The 17,795-nt window shown below is 49.9% G+C and overlaps 1 protein-coding gene across 1 annotated transcript in view; it reads left to right on the top strand.

Moving 5' to 3' along the window:
* The window catches only part of LOC147710144 (E3 ubiquitin-protein ligase TRIM11-like), a 188,138-nt gene that overhangs the window by 14,556 nt on the left and 155,787 nt on the right, over positions 1 to 17,795 (top strand). Inside the window, exon 2 of the mRNA XM_086920838.1 lies at positions 5,755 to 5,850. Within this exon, the coding sequence (XP_086776964.1) occupies positions 5,755 to 5,850 (96 nt within the window). The remainder of the gene's footprint in view (positions 1 to 5,754; positions 5,851 to 17,795) is intronic.

The raw sequence follows: 17,795 nt of genomic DNA, 5'->3' as shown, positions 1-17,795 counted from the left end.
TTTCACCTATCTGGGAGTCCGCATCTACCACGCGACTGCGGACCTATTGGAGGGCAACATTGGTCGATGTGTCCGGGCACTGAGGGGCAGCTTGTCCTTCTGGTCGACCCTCCCGCTGACGGTACTGGGTAGGATCGCCCTCCTAAAAATGGTGGCGCTCCCCGCTTCCTCTACTATTTCCGGACGCTGCCTGTCTGGATCCCTCAGGGGGTCTTTAGAGACCTGAGGTCAATGATTATTGGCTTCCTATGGGGGCAAGGCCGCCGTAGAGTGGCCCTGAGCACGCTCCTTCGCCCCAAGATAGAAGGGGGCATGGCTGTGCCCGATTTCGAGCTGTACTATCTAGCGGCGCAGTTGCAGGTACTTACGCAGAATGTGGCTAGGGTGTTTCGGGGGCCAGAGGAGGACCGGGATCGGGCAATACAACGCCACGTACTGTCCTATATTATCATGCAACAGAGGCTTGAGTTGCGGGGCCTCACTATGGAGGAACGGACACTCCGGCTGTGCTGGCAGAGGAGCCTTCGGAGGGCGAAGGCCCCGCGGCCTTATGCTCCGGAGATCCCGATCGGCATGCTGACGGCCTTGCCGCACGGGGGGGATTGGTCCCCATTGCTGGATTGGGAAGAGGCGGGACTACAGGTAATAGGCGACCTATACATAGACGGGGCTTTGGCACCGTTCGAAGCGCTCCGGGACCAGTTTGGGCTGCCCGACGGGGGGTTCCTCCTGCACGTGGCGGTGGTGACTGCCATACAGAAGCACTGGAAAGGGGGACTCATGGAACCGACGACGACTATGGCGTGCCAGTATGTGGTAATGGCGGCAGGTACGTTCAAAGCTGTGACGTGCCTCCATAATAGGATGCTGAATGAGGGACTGGAACCGCTCCAGGGGCTCAAGTCTAAATGGGAGGAGAGTGTGGGCCGGCCCATACCGGACACCGCGTGGGGCCATATCCTGCGGCGCACGTGGAAGGGCACGAGAAATGCGCGCTTTCAGCAAGTACATTTCTATGTGCTTCATAGGGCCTACTTAACCCCTGAGAAATTACAGCGGTACTTTCAGGTACCGGATGCCCGATGCCCACGGTGTTCGTCTCTGGGAGCATCATGGACCATTTGTTTTGGGGGTGCTCGCACTTGGCGGCCTATTGGGCGGAGGTAGGGGACCTCCTGAACGAAGTGACTGACAGGGAGGTGGATTTCGAAATGGCGGCATGCCTGCTGCTCTGGTTCCCGCACACCAAACACACCAAGGTGACGAGCAAATTCATTGATCTGGGCCTCATATTGGCGCAAAGGGAAATATCGTGGCGTTGGAAGTCCAGGGGGGGACCCTCACTGCGTAGATGGAAGAATGAATTGCTGCGGTGGTCTGACTGCGAGAGTGTGCTCCGGATGAAGCAGGCCGTTAAGATGGGGAATGAGAAAGCATTGGATGCGGCACGAGCGTGGGAGTTAGTGGTGCAGGCTTTGCGTGATTCTATGGTGGATGATGAGGACGGTGAGTCTTAGGCCGGTGGACACCGCGGGGCGAACACGAACAGTATCATAACTCGCTCTGTAGTGGATCCATCCAACTTGTCGGGACGGGGCATGCACCTTAGCAGTTGCCAGGGGAGGGGGGGTTTTGGGGGGGGTTGGTTAATGGGAGTTGGGGTGGGTCGGAAGCCACATAGTTGGTGGCCCGTCAGGGCACCTTGGAATTAATAGGTTGGTGGGGCACTGCATGGACTGCGGAATGGCTGGGGGGAGCGGCCAGGCAGGATAGACATACAGCACCTGGGGCAGGTCCCGACAGGGGCGGTACCACTGATTACCACTGGGATGGCTGACGGGAGCAATGTTGAGGGTGGGGGGGTAAAAGCAGATACGTAAAACGATATATCAACCATGGTCCCTATGGGACGTGCACCGTGATGTCTTCCTCTTGAAGTGGAGTATTATGCCGCCCGGCCTCCGGGATGCGGGCTGAATGGCTGTGTACGATCTGTGTTTTACTACTGAACTGGGGGATGCCACGAGTGAACTGGCTGACTAATTGTATCCTGTGGTTTATAACTCTGCAATAAAAATATATTAAAAAAAAAAAAAATGGACACAGACAGAAAAGAAGAGGTGCAGCAATGCAGGGTGTGGCGCACGGGCTCACATGGACATCAAACACAGCAGAAGAGGTGATGCAATGCAGGGTGTAGCGCACATGATAAGGCGCTGTCCCTACCGTGCTCCTTCCTGTCGGAACGGTCTCAACAAGTGGCATCGGGGAACCTTGTCTCACCCTCCTCAGGGTTCTTCTTTGAGTCCAACGCTTTTTAACCTCGACGTCACCCCCATTGCCAGGCTAGTAAAAATGTATGGATTTTCCCTCGTGTCGACACTCATATTGTGGTCTCGGTGAGCAGTTCTTCCAGCCAGACGGCGATTAATTTTCACGACTGTATGAGCCGTATAGCTAATTGGATGACAGACAGTTGTCTGAAGCTAAACTCATCCAAGACCGAGGATTTGGTGCTGGGGAACAATCCATCATTTTGGACAGATAGCTGGTGGCCGGTCCAAATTGGCTCCTTACCTAAACCAGAGCTCAAAGCCAATCATTTAACACTCCAGATGTAGGGCCCTTGTCAGGGGGCTCGTGGTACAGGCCTCCTGCACATGAAGATATTCCGGGCCAGGAAGCAGTTTGTCACAGGGATCCTGTGCCAAAACCTTTGACCCTACTGTTTAGGCTCTGAATCTGACTGGTGACATCCTGCTATACACCCTGCAAGGGGTCGGTCCCTGCTCTCCCGGTCTGGCTGCCTGTTCCTTGTTGCAGACTCTGCATCAGCGTGCTGCCTGCTCTCTCACTTATCCTGCTTGTTCCCAGTTGCAGCCCTGTATAAGGTTTGTGCCTGTTCCCTGTTGCAGATCCGGTAAAGGACTGGTGTCTGCTCTCTCGTTCTGGCAGCTTGCTTGTCACGGACCCCTGTATGAGTGTGTTGCCTGTTTTCTGTTGCAGACCTCGTAAGAGGCTGGCGTCTGATTCCTGCTTCAGAACTTGTAAAGGGGTGGAACCTGCTCTGACTCCTATCATGGACGCTGAAAGGGCTTGATGTCTGTTCTCTCTCTCTGTCTGCCTCTTTCTTGCCTTCTACTCTGTATGGTGTCTGCTGTGGCCGGGTCTGGTGGCTCAGTGGACTAAAGCAGCCACTGCAGGGGCCTGTGTTCGACCTCCTAGTCACAGGTTCAGATCCTGGCGGGTCCACTCAGCCTTTCATCAATCTGAGGTCGATAAAATGAACACCATTGAGTTGGGGAACAATAAACCTCTGTTATTCAGCGCCAGCACACATTCGGGTAATCGTGTGCTTTACAAATACACCTGTTATGTTATGTTATGCTGTCTGTTTTTTCTTACAGACCCTGTATCAGGCTGGCACCTGCTGTCTTGATCTGCCTTTCTGTTCTCTGTTGGAGATCCTGTAGGAGTCTGGTGCCCACTCTCCCAATATGTCTGTCTCCATCACAGACCCTGTGAGAAGCTGGTACCCGCTCCCTTCCTGTGACTCTTCTCTGTCACAGACTGTGTCAACATTTGGTGCCCGCTCTAGTTTTGGTTGTGTGTTCTCTGTTGCAGACCCTGTATGGGGTTGGGGCCTGCACTCTTCCTGTGTCTGTTCTCTCTCACAGACCCTGCCTGGGGTTGGGGCCTGCATTCTTCCTGTGTCTGTTTTCTATCACAGACCCTGGCTGGGGATGGGTCCTGCACTCTTCCTGTGTCTGTTCTCTGTCACAGACCCTGCCTTGTGTTGGGGCCTGCATTCCTCCTGTGTCTGTTCTCTGTCACACACCCTGCCTGGGGTTGAGGCCTTCACTCTCCCTGTGCCTGTTTTCTGTCACAGACCCTGCCTGGGGTTGAGGCCTGCACTCTCCCTGTGCCTGTTCTCTGTCACAGACAGTGCCTGGGGTTGAGGCCTGCACTCTCCCTGTGCCTGTTTTCTGTCACAGACCCTGCCTGGGGTTGAGGCCTGCACTCTCCCTGTGCCTGTTCTCTGTCACAGACCCTGCCTGGGGTTGGGACCTGCACTCTTCCTGTGTCTGTTTTCTGTCACATACTGTGATCACTTCTTTGGTTGTCTGTTCTCTCACAGACCGTACGTGTGGCCGGCACCTGTATTGGACAAGTTCCAGACGTGGTTAATCAGCCAAGGGGATCTAGATATGACATATTTAAGAACAATGTGGATATGTGTGGCCAGAATTTACATTCTGGACATCTGTTACTGGTACTGACAGTCTTAATATATATATATATATATATATATATATATATATACATACATACATACATACATACATACATACATATATATATATATATATATATGGGCAGTACTTACAATCTGGATACAGAGTGTGAATCTAGGGGCTGGTCCCTGGGAAGAGACAGATGTTGGGGAAGGTCAAGGGTGGGCGGTCAGGTCAGGGATAGTGCTCATTGGAAAGATGGGTCTTCAACATTTTCCTAGCTTGGGGGGTTTGTGAGCTGATGCCACTTTGAGAAGGATGCTGTTCCAGATTCTGGGAGCATAAACGGAGAAGGCTTGCCTCCTGGGTTTTTCGTCTTACAATTTTTTGTCTTGAGTCTGGTGATATCCATGCTCCAGATGTTGTTCCTTGAACGAGTATAGTTTGTTTGCCAGGTGAGCTGGGGTCTTGTTATCGAGCCCTTTATGCGATGCCGCTGGCCATGAAGATGATCTGAGCTGGAAGGAACAGCTAGTGTAGGTATTTTTTTTTAAGACAGACTTGACCAGTGAGTTTCATCTAAACATTCCATTGAAATAAAATAAACAAAAAAAACATTCGGTTTCATACAGCAATATTAAGCTGGAGAAGCAGCAGAATTGTGCATAATAGATAAAGTGCTACATGTCAATCATTTCCAGAATATCATGATACAAATTCAACCAGTAACTGCCATCTAAATACATAATTAAATAATTTCGATTTCATATACAGTGCGTTAAAGTGCTATATGACCATAAAAACATAATTATTAACCTTTAACAGGTTGAACCAATGGAAGACATATCATCTCCTACAAAGAGGAGGCCTATACAATTTCATCTAGGTAGACAAATATATAACGCCAGTGGCAGCCTCAATGATAGGGATCTTCTCTATTGCATTTAATTCATTTTTCATTTTTAACAGAAAATCCCTAATCACATTTTCATATTTACTTCATTATTGCTCCTGCAGACTTTACAGTTGTAGTTTTTTCCCCCAACACCAGTGTTTCCAGGTGACTCTCCTCCATCCTCCCCTTAGCTTTCTTGCAGCACTCTGGCTCTGTAGTCCTGTATCCACAGCGGGTGCTCATCGGTGCCTCGACCCCCCCCCCTCCCCCCCCCCCCCCCACAACGTTTCTTCTTTAGTGTCAAGTCTATCTGTTTCCATGCTTTAGGCATAAAGTGTGCACAATGTCAAGTAGCAGTAAGTGCCAGCGATGAAGCTTGTCTCCATGGACCAGGGATTCTGATCCTTCTAGGCAAGAACGGGTCCAAAAATGGGACATCATTGTCTGTGATACCTGGGGGTGGTGCTCACAATCCTGATATGTGCGCCTGGTGCTAGCAATACTAATGTATGACTGGTACGTACAGTCTGGGCACGTGTGGCAGGTACTGTAGTGACTCTTTTTTTGTAATTAAGACCACACACTACATATCTACACTTATTTCTTGCACTCTCATCCCTACAGGTGAAACTTCAAGAGTGGCTGCTTGTCCTGAAGAAACAGGAGGTATATATTCTGGAGTCTAAATTCAAGGAAGAGGAACAATATAAAACCATAAGGGTGAGTGGCTGCCGTGAGTGCTTTGTCTCTGTATATGTCTGAGGCTGATGAGCCACCCTACAGACTGGGTCATGGTCCCCACCAAATAAATATACTGACTGGAGTCACTGCACCTGGATATTGGGACTGAAATCGGCCAAGGGCACGTCCTAAAAAAACATAAAATCAAGTATTACTCTTCTGACCATAGGTAGTTCTTGCATTCTCACAAGGTGTGTGTTAGAGTATGTGTACAGTGGGGTGGCATTATCTGGCTGGGAGTACGTACCAGCATGTGTGTGTGCATATCTGTGTGTGCATATCTGTGTGTGCATGTCCACGCTTAGGTGTAACGTGTCTAAATATGTGTTCATGTATGGATAGTCTTTGGGAGTACATGCATGTCTGCTCGTCCCTATATCCTTCTGTTTTTTGGCCATGGATTACAGCTTGTGTGTGTCTGCATATTTATATACATATTTTGAGCCACAGAGTATACAAATATATGTCCTTATCTATATGCATGTGTGTTTGAGGGTTGTGTATTGAGGGTTGTGTATGCTTTAGTCTGGATTTATTGGCCGTGAGTTTGTACCTAAATAGGTGAGTGCCTGCCTGTGGGCTTGTATATCACAAGGTCTGGTGGCATTTGTGAGTGTGCAAATACATGTGTGCATCTGTGAGTTTGTGACTTGTATGCATAAGTCTTAAAGGACCAGAATAACCCACTCACTGGGTCTCGGCGGCGGGGGAACCGCCCAAGTCTTCCATACCCTTCATACGTAGTAAAAGGAGACACAGGAGCCTTTGTCTGCAGGAGGAACCCAGATTTATTCAAATAGCCCGGGCGGTTAGCGCTCTAGTGCTCTACTTCCTGCAGGCTACTTAGCCCTCGCAGGCTCTCGGGCGCGCAGCGATCGCGCGCAGCCCCGCCGAAGGCCCGCCAAAGAGCTGCCCGTCTGCGCCCGTCCGCGCTAAGGCAGCGCCAGGCGCCAGCCCCCCTGGCCTCTTTCATTCCATCGATCTATCGTCACTCGGTAAGATGTGTTACTCTAAAGCGGAATTGCTTGATCTTCAGCACTCTACCTGCACCTGTGCTAGACGAAACCCAGCCCACATACGACACCCTTTACTATATCCCTCTCAACTTTGCTCTTCTATAAAAACTACACCCAAACTCCCCAAGACCCACACTCTCAGGATAGGTCATCTTAATGTGAGATCTGTGCATAAACACTACTCTGAAATCTCTGACCTCCTAACTAACCACTCTCTCGATGCCCTGTTCATGACTGAGACGTGGCTTCTTGATGAAATGGACTCCGTCTGCAACTTGGCGACTCCCACAGGCTATACCATCCACACTGTGAATAGGAACACGAGAGGGGGGGCTTGGCCCTAATAATCAAAACCCATCTTGATTGTCAATTCAGCAAAACAGATATTAAGGGCTGTGAAAGTGCGCGTTTCTCGATCAAAGCCAACCCTCAGTTCTGCGCGACGGGGCTCTTAGTTTACAGACCCCCTGGTGCAGATACTCCCTTCATTAGCTCACTCCTTCAGTTTTTAGACACCAATATCCTCAAATCTGCTAACTTTACAATCATGGGTGATCTTAATCTTCACCTTGACAAGAACTCTGAACCCAAAATGGCCACTTTTCTTGCTGATCTTGCGGCTTTCCAACTTACTCAGTTTGTGAGGGGCTCCACTCACAGAGCGGGTCACCTCCTTGACCCCATTTTCTCCAATATCACTAGTTGTTCCGCAGGCACGCCAATCCCTATGACCTGGACCGATCATCATTTAGTTACTCTGTCTATCCCGTGCACCTTGAGATCTGTAGCGGTACCTACCCCTTCAGTCCAGAAACGACCATGGAGAAAGCTTCATCTTGAAGACCTACACAATCTTCTGGCATTAAATCCTCCACCCCCTACCGAAGATTTAGACGTAAGCTATGACCAGTTCTTCCTTTGGATCACTCAGGCACTTGATACCTTGATCCCGGCCAGATGCACCAAGGCTCGCATCCACACAGCTAGCCTTTGGTATAACTCCGAATTAGCAAGCCTGAAAAAAGAATGTAAAAAGGCAGAGAGGAGTTGGCGGAAAAACTATGATGCCAATCTAAAACTAGACTATGTCATGCTTCAAAAAACCTACCATCGTAAGATCTGCAGAATAAGGGCGGCATATTATGCCAATGAAATCAACAACAGTTCTAACACCTCGAAAGCTGTATTCAAAATTTTGAAAGATCTTACCGTAAAGAAAATGAGTGTCTGATGGTGTTAACAATCACGTTTGGTGTCAGGGGAGGGCCAGTCCGAACCTCCTGCTCCTCTTCTTCCATCAAGGTAGATTGGTGTGTCAACAGTCCCAAAGATAGTCGCCTATCTGTTAACTCGATCTCTGTTGAGACAATGCGGACTGCTCTTTCCAACATACTGTCTATGGTGGTGGTAGTGGTGAGACGGGAGCCTGGTGTGGTGGTGCGTTTCCCCTTATCATAGTATCTGATTAGCACTCACCTCACTCCCGCAACACTGCAACTTCTGCAGCATCACTCGGGGGGGTGGCCCGGCCCGGCCTCTGACGAGTGTTGACCGGCCCGCCCTTGATCCAAGATTTGCCCGGGCACGCCCGCGCGCATCCCGCGATGCGTGAGGCCGCCGGTGTTCTTATCGCGCCTCCGGGCGCGGGAAGTGGTCGCAGGGGTGCCTGGGACTTGCAATCTCCTTTCGACCTGTTTCGGCCGTTCCCCTAATGGCGCAGCGAACGGCTAAGGCGGTGCTGGTGACTCTCGAGCCGTTTCCCTCACAGCCTCTGGATTCCTCTGGCTTCCTGCGCTGCGGGAGGCCTTTAGTGTTCTTATCGCGCCTCCGGGCATGGGAAGTGGTTGCAGGGGTGCCTGGGACTTGCAGTCCCCTTTCGCGCTGTTTCGGCCGTTCCCCTCATGGCGCCACGATCGGCTATGGCGGAGCTGGGGACTCTCAAGTCGTTTCCCTCACGGTGCCTAGATTCCTCGGGCTTCCCATGCTGCAGGAGGCCGCCGGTGTTCTTATCGTGCCTCCGGGGGCGAAATCTGCAAAAAGATTAAATCAGGCTCCCCGGCAGATCCCCTTAAACCGGTCACCTTCTGCGAAGCCCATGAATCTATCACTGAGCACATCCGAGATATCATCAACCGGTCCCTTTCGACCGCTAAAGTTCCCTCCAAGTGGAAGCAGGCCTGGGTTTCTCCCATTCTAAAAAAACCCACTCTAGACCCCTCGCTCCCTGAGAACTTCAGACCTATCTCCCTGCTTCCCTGGCCTGCCAAAATCATCGAGGCACACGTCAATAACATTCTGACAGATTTCCTCCTCACCAATAACATCTTGGACGACTCTCAACACGGGTTTAGAGCTGGTCATAGCACCGAGACCGCCCTGCTCAGTGTTTCAGAGGACCTCCGTACTATCCTTGACACCGGAGGCACGGCAGCACTGGTCCTGTTGGACCTTAGTGCTGCCTTCGATACGGTGTCACACGAGGTCCTCTTGATGAGATTGGAGGAAATTGGTATCACAGGGTCAGCTCTGGGATGGTTTAGAGACTTCCTTTTCAATAGGTCTTTTAGAGTCTCTACCCCTCCACACATCTCTGAGGAACATAACATTGGACAGGGAGTGCCGCAAGGCTCTTCCCTGAGCCCTACCCTGTTCAATGTATATGTCCGCCCCCTGGCAGAGGTGGCTAGAAGAAATGGACTTGCCCTGGTATCTTATGCAGACGACACCCAGTTGGTGGTGTCACTTATGGACAACCGTGGTCTGGAGGCACAACACTTTAAGCAGACACTCACTGACATCACCAACTGGATGACGGCGAATTTTCTTCAATTAAACGCCGGGAAAACGGAGATTCTCCTCCTGGGCAAAAACACTTCGTCCTGGGGCGACAACTGGTGGCCGAATGCGCTAGGCCCATCCCCTACGCCTAAGGAATGTGTCAAAAACCTGGGAGTTTGGGTGGATTCTGCTCTAAAGTTCACGCACCACACAAAAAAGTTTGCCGCCACATGCTTTGGCGTCTTGCGTAACATCAGGCCCATTCTGAAGTTCTTTGACTGCCGCACTCGCCAACTAATCGTCCAGGCAACCATTCTTTCCAGACTGGACTATGCCAGCTCCCTCCTATTGGGGGCTAATCTAGCGGAAATCACTAGATTGCAAAGAGTTCAGAATGCGGCTGCCAGGGCTCTGGTGGGTCTCCCGCGCCATTCCTCGGTATCTGGAACCCTGAAGAAACTACACTGGCTCCCGGTGGGCAAAAGGGTCCAGTTCAAAGCATTGTGCCTCGCTTTCAAAATCCTTAAAACTTCCTCCCCCCCCAATGCTTCGCCCACTCCTGTCAGAGTACATCCCTAGGAGATCGCTCCGGTCAGAGGGGCAGCATCTTGCGATCATTCCCCGCATCAGATTGGCCAGAATGGGCGGCCGCTCTTTTCGCTTCCTAGCGGGCAAGTTATGGAACAGTCTTCCCGAAGCTATCCGTGGGATACAAGATCTCCTAGCCTTCAGAAAGGCTGTCAAAACACACCTCTTTCAACAATAGCTTCATCCTTAGCGTCTCCACCTCATTGTAAACTGTATTCTCTCCTTCCGCAGCGCCGGGACGCCCCTTCGCTGGGGCAGCCGCGCGCTATACAAATCACCATAGCATAGCATAGCATATGGAACAGAGTCCCAAGCTCTTTAGAAACAAGACATAGGAGGATGCTGCTTCACTCTGCAGCTTACAAGCCTTTTTAGGTCTCGCCTCACAATGCGCATGCGCATTGAGCGGAGCGAGACTGTAGGGGCTTAAACAGAGGTTTAACTAAACTGGCGATTTGATGCTGTGCCCGTGCGCTTTTAGGTCAATGCGCAAGCGCATTGACCTAAAATGCGCGTGCACATCATCAAATCGCCAGCCATCTGTACCCCAGCTTGGCGCCTCCGCTCCTGCTCTCTCCTGGCTGCACCTCCCCTAATTATTCACGGCCGGTCGGCCTGCCGTACTTTCACTTTCACGGCCGGCAGGCCGTGGCTCGTTTTATTTTTTGTTTGTTTGTTTAAACTTGTTTTATAGCACTTGCTATGTTAGCCGCGTCTGTTTCTAAGCACTCCTAATGTGTCCAGATACAAGATTACAGGTTTGTGGAGATTGGGAGGCCAAAAATTCTATTTCATTGCAGTTCTACAATCAAGTTGCTTAATTTGTGCATTTGATTTGCCAGAAGTAGAAATAGCAAGCAGAGAATGTTTTCCTCGCCCGGGGTGCGGTAGAGGTATGCTAATCTGACACAGCATAACACAGTACTGTCAAAGCACTCTTATAGAAACTAGGGGCTTCATTTAGAGGGCAGAATTGAATGACAACCTGAGAATAACTCGTAGATGCTCGGCTCGCCCTACGAGAAGCTTACATCTCTCACATCGGACTCGACACTGCTGACACCAATACAGTCGTCTGACACGCCATGATGGAACATGCTTTCTGGCTACATGCTTCAGTTCAGATCATGGCAAATGGTACAAGCACGTTTTCACCCTGCGTCGAATGCGCACACTTTTCCCTTTCTATACTTTCTCATGTGTATCAAAAACATTACGTGTTGAGATGTTTGTTATTTAGGTTGCCTTTTGGCACAGGTCATTCACTCGTTAGTGCAACAATTCACCTGCACTTAGAGTTTTTTTTTTTAACCTCTTCTCTCTAACTGATATTGCAGGCACAGAAACATACATATTCATTGCATCGAGGTCACTGCGGAGACATTTTTACACATACGTGAATCAAATAATTAAAAACGTTTACCACTGTGACCCTGGCACGTCATTCCCACCATTTGATCACTGGCAACAGTTACAGCTAAACGTCATCAACAAACCAGCTATGGTGGATTTTGCACTAGGCCTGAAAGGCAGTAATTAAAAGGGAACCACTGGTGTACTCACAATCACAACGATGGAGATCCCCTCGTTCACAATCCAGTTGCTCATGTCTGCTGTCACCGTCTGTCTGCTCGCACTGCCCGGGTCCTCTCTGCAGCTGTAGTTGTTAAGACTCGCGAGGAAGTGAAAATGGGTCCCCTGCTGTTGAAGATTTCCCCTTTTCCTCAACACGAAACGATCAGTGCAGTTGGCTAATGAAAATGTTGCAATGCTGTAAGGAAATCTTTTTGTTGCTTTTAATCCTTTTCTGAAACCAGGGTGTCGTGCTTGAGTGCCCCAAAGTACCACACGTGCCTCATTGCTGTATGTCTGTAGGTAATATTGCAGCCCCCATCTGCGCATAAAACTGGCATCAGGAATGTAATACAGGATATGCGCTTATACAAGCTTGGAGTCCAGGGTCGCATACTACCTTTTATGTACCTTCGGTGGAGTGTATAGTAATACGAATGGGCTTGTTTACAAGCCCCTTGCGCCGCAGGTACGTCAATTTTTCCCATATTAAAAGTGACGCACCGGGGGTGCAAGGGGCTTGTATTTGATAAGAGATTCGCCCTTTTAAGCCTTGAATAAGGGGCCTTGAATCTTGGAAATGCTGCAGTTTTCAGATAGAATGCATGTGTTTTGGGGAATGCTACCGCCTGTAAGTTAATTCTACTGGGGCTGCTTCTCCACAGGGGACAGGCGGGCCTCGTGCCGCTGTCTCGCGAGAGTGCTTTGCTATGTGGCTGTAAATTCTCAATGACGCAGCAACTTTACTATTAGATCACGCGTCTTGAGTCGTGACTGGTGGTGTCCAACGCCAAAGATTGCATAGAGATTGGCCCAAGAAAGGATAACGGCACTACGCATGTATTTGTACTACATAAAATCTACATTACAATGGCTATCCCCATACTAAGAAGATATATACTTTGAAAGTTCGGAAAAATGGTGCACAGCATCAAATCTCCAGCCATCGCCATCTGTTCCCCCTGCCCAGCCGCCAGCACCTCCACTCTCTCTCCCCGCACCCAGCCTTACTCGCATTTCGCATTTCTCCTCTCCCTCCCCAGCCGCCAGCACCTCCCCTACCAATAACCCGGGCGCCCACTTTTACTTTACCACGGGGACTCGCTTTCACTTTAACCCGGGCGCCCGGCATTATCTCAATCCCCTACCCAACCCGTCGCTGCTTGATATCGCTCAGTCGCTCTCATGTCTGTTTCTCCCCCCACTCCCACCACCCAGCCCTAAAGCCCTGTCTACGTTGCCTCTATCCTTCTTTGTTATAACATGGGGTAGAGGAACTTTAGTGCTGCATGTCTTGAACTCTTGAGATTACAGTTTTTTTAGGTCTCAATGAGCTACACACACCACCCCACACACAACCCCACACACAGACACCCACACACACACACACACCCAAACACCCACCCACAACCCCACACACATAACCCCCACAACCCCACACCCACAGCACCCCACACACAACCCCCCACACACCCACACCCCCATCCCACACACACACACACAACCCCCCACCCACACACACCCACACACACAACCCCCCACACACACAACCCCCCACACACACAACCCCTCACACACACAACCACACACACACACAACCCCACACACACACAACCCCACACACACACAATCCTACACACACACAATCCCACACACACACAACCCCACACACACACACAACCCCCCACGCACACAACCCCACTCACCCCCCACATACCCACCCCACCCCCACACACACCCAACACACCCACACCCCCCAACCCCCGTACCCCCACCCACAACATCACTATGCGCTACCACAGCATCACTGAACGCCACAGCATCACTCGCCACCACAACAACTGGCACTTCTTGGGTTGCCTTGTCCTACAGCTAAATTCGAACTGTTCTGAACTAGAGTCTCATAATTTTCACAATTTTGCAGTAAAACGATCAAAGAGATACTAACTTAATTTCGACATCCTTATTAAAGTGCAGTTTATCTTGTCTTCCTCAGTACTTCGTACATCTCTCTAGAGATGTGGCCTAACGACCAGAGCTGCCATCTAAGTCACGTACATACAAAACATGCTGCATTACAAATGCTATAGGTGTCACATTCGCGAAAGTTATAACTATTGGCATTGTAAATAACAAAGCTATCAATTTAGCTATTTTAAAAACCAACACATAAATAAAATATTTGTCATTTACAGGACCAATAGCTCCAACTTTTCTAATGCGAGACCTATTGCATTTCCAATGCTTGTTTACATTTTTACTCCAGTCTTTTGTCTGTTAGTCCATTGTTCAATCAGGGCAGTGTTTGCAGTTAATAACCAGATCCAGACAATGCTTGTAGATGGTGACCTGGTCAAGGCTTGGTACACAAGTCATTGTTCACTCAGTTTGATCAAAGCTTGGTCTTTCAGGTCATTGTCCACTCAGCTTGATCAAAGCCCGGTCTTTCAGGTCATTGTTCAAGGCCCAGAAGTCAGACCATTGTCCAGATAACCTGTTCATGGTGTCAAGAATGTTTACCAGGCTGGGAGCAGGAGATGGAAAACAAATCATTTACACAGGGCGTGAGTGTCTCATGGCTTTCTGTTGAACAGCAAAGAACAGGGGGGTTGGGTGTGCGTTAGTTCCTGGGCAGAAATGCAGGCTGCAAGATGGTTTTTGTCGTGTCAGTTAGATTTTCCTCAGGCATCAGCAGAAACGACCAGGTGGGTCGTGTGGAAGTGTTTGACACGAGATGGCAATGAAAAAACAATGGGGTCCCGGTACAAATGATGCCGATCCGAAGAACACTTTTCCTCAGACCCTCCTTTTGCCATTGAGTGGCAAATACTTTAAGAAATGTCAATGTTCATAGGACCATCTGTTTCTTGTGGGAGAGAGAGGCTGACTGAGAGAGAGATAGACTGACAGAGAGACTGAGAGACTGACGGAGAAAGAGAGACTGACCGACAGAGAGAGAGAGACTGACTGACAGAGAGAGACTGACTAAGAGAGAGAGAGACTCACAGAGAGAGACTGACTGACAGAGAGAGAGAGAGAGAGAGAGACTGACTGACTGACAGAGAGACTGACTGACTGACAGAGAGCGAGACTGACAGAGAGAGTCACTGACTGAGATAGAGAGAGACTGACTGAGAGAGACTGGCAGAGGGAGAGAGAGACTGTCTGGAAGATTGACTGAGAGAGAGACTGACAGAGAGAGAAAGAGAGAGACTGAGAGAGAGAGAGAGAGACTGACTGGCTGAGAGAGAGACTGACGGAGAGAGAGAGAGAGAGAGAGAGAGAGAGAGAGAGACTGACTGAGAGAGACTGAGCGAGACTGACAGAGAGACTGACAGAGAAAGAGAGACTGGCCGACAGAGAGAGAGACTGACTAAGAGAGCGAGACTGACAGAGAGAGTCACTGACTGAGATAGAGAGAGACTGACTGAGAGAGACTTGCAGAGGGAGAGAGAGACTGTCTGGAAGACTGACTGACTGACTGAGAGAGAGAGACTGAGAGAGAGAGGCTGAGAGAGAGAGAGGCTGAGAGAGAGAGAGGCTGAGAGAGAGAGAGGCTGAGAGAGAGAGAGGCTGAGAGAGAGGCTGAGAGAGAGAGAGGCTGAGAGAGAGAGAGGCTGAGAGAGAGAGAGGCTGAGAGAGAGGGACTGACAGAGAGAGGGACTGACAGAGAGAGGGACTGACAGAGAGAGGGACTGACTAAGAGAGATGGACTGACTAAGAGAGAGACTAAGAGAGAGAGACTGACTGACTGAGACTGACTGAGAGAGAGACTGACTGAGAGACTGACTGAGAGAGAGAGACTGACTGCGAGAGAGACTGACTGAGAGAGAGAGAGTGACTGAGAGAGACTGGCAGAGGGAGAGAAAGACTGTCTGGAAGACTGCCTGACTGAGAGAGAGCGAGGCTGAGAGAGGGAGGCTGACAGAGAGAGACTGACTGAGAGAGAAAGAGACAGAGAGAAAGGGACTGACAGAGAGAGAGGGACTGACAGAGAGAGAGAGGGACTGACAGAGAGAGAGAGACTGACAGAGAGAGAGAGACTGACAGAGAGAGAGAGACTGACAGAGAGAGAGAGACTGACAGAGAGAGAGAGACTGACAGAGAGAGAGACTGACTGAGAGAGAGAGACTGACTGCGAGAGAGACTGACTGCGAGAGAGACTGACTGCGAGAGAGAGAGTGACTGAGAGAGACTGGCAGAGGGAGAGAAAGACTGTCTGGAAGACTGCCTGACTGAGAGAGAGCGAGGCTGAGAGAGGGAGGCTGACAGAGAGAGACTGACTGAGAGAGAGAGAGACAGAGAGAGAGGGACTGACCGAGAGAGAGGGACTGACAGAGAGAGAGGGACTGACAGAGAGAGAGGGACTGACAGAGAGAGAGAGACTGACAGAGAGAGAGACTGACAGAGAGAGAGACTGACAGAGAGAGAGACTGACAGAGAGAGAGACTGACAGAGAGAGAGACTGACAGAGAGAGAGACTGACAGAGAGAGACTGACTAAGAAAGAGACTGACTAAGAAAGAGACTGACTAAGAGAGTGACTGACTAAGAAAGAGACTGACTAAGAAAGAGACTGACTGATTGAGAGAGAGACTGACTGAAAGAGACTGACTGATTGAGAGAGAGACTGACAGAGAGAGACTGACAGAGAGAGACTGACAGAGAGAGGCTGACTAAGAAAGAGACTGACTAAGAAAGAGACTGACTAAGAAAGAGACTAAGAGAGAGACTGACTAAGAAAGAGACTGACTGATTGAGAGAGAGACTGACTGAAAGAGACTGACTGATTGAGAGAGAGACTGACTGAAAGAGACTGACTGATTGAGAGAGAGACTGACTGAAAGAGACTGACTGATTGAGAGAGAGACTGACTGAAAGAGACTGACTGATTGAGAGAGAGACTGACAGAGAGAGACTGACTGAGGGAGAGACTGACTGACAGAGAGACTAACTGACAGAGACTGACTGAGAGAGAGAGAGAGCGAGAGCGAGAGAGAGAGAGACTGGCTGACTGAGAGAGAGAGAGACTGGTTGACGGAGAGAGAGAGACTGGCTGACTGAGAGTGAGAGACTGGCTGACTGAGAGAGAGAGACTGACTTACTAAGAGAAACTGACAGAGAGAGACTGTGAGAGACTGACTGACAGAAAGGGAGAGACTGACTGACAGAAAGAGAGAGACTGACTGAGAGAGACTGACTGAGAGAGACTGACTGAGAGAGACTGACAGAGAGAGACTGACTGACAGAAAGAGAGAGACTGACTGAGAGAGAGAGACTGACTGACTGAGAGAGACTGACAGAAAGAGAGCGATAGAGAGACTGGCAGAGAGAGAGAGAGAGACTGAGAGAGGGACTGACAGACAAAGGGACTGACAGGGAGAGAGACTGACAGAGAGAGGGACTGACTGAGAGAGACTGACAGAGAGAGAGAGAGAGACTGATTGACTGTCTGACTGAGAGAGACTGAATGACAGAGAGAGACTGACTGACTGGCAGACTGACAGAAAGAGAGAGATAGAGAGACTGACGGAGAGGGAGAGACCGACTGACTGACAGAGAGAGAGAGAGAGAGAGAGAGAGAGAGAGAGAGAGAGGGAGACTGACTGACAGATTGACTGACCGAGAGAGACTGACTGACTGTGAGAGACTGAATAACAGAGAGAGATAGGCTGACTGAGAGAGAGAGACTGACTGACTGAAAGAGAGATACTGACTGACAGAGAGAGAGAGAGAGAGAGAGAGAGAGAGAGAGAGACTGTGATGGAATTGTGATCAAAGTGTGTATGAAGCTATGCAATGCCTCTAAAGATTGCTATTGTCTACTAATAAAAATGTATTATCAAACTGTGCTCTTTGTAGTTACATCTGCTTTTGAAATACTGCATTGTCGCATTGTCTAATGTTTTAAAACGGAAAGGAGAAGGAGCAGTGGATGCACTTTTGTCATAACTGAACGATGAGTGGGCCC

This window comes from Lissotriton vulgaris, chromosome 5 (genome assembly GCF_964263255.1).
Source record: "Lissotriton vulgaris chromosome 5, aLisVul1.2, whole genome shotgun sequence".
Classification (NCBI taxonomy): Eukaryota; Metazoa; Chordata; class Amphibia; order Caudata; family Salamandridae; genus Lissotriton; species Lissotriton vulgaris.
Note: the sequence above shows the minus strand (reverse complement) of the source record. Positions and strands in the feature narration are given on the sequence as shown.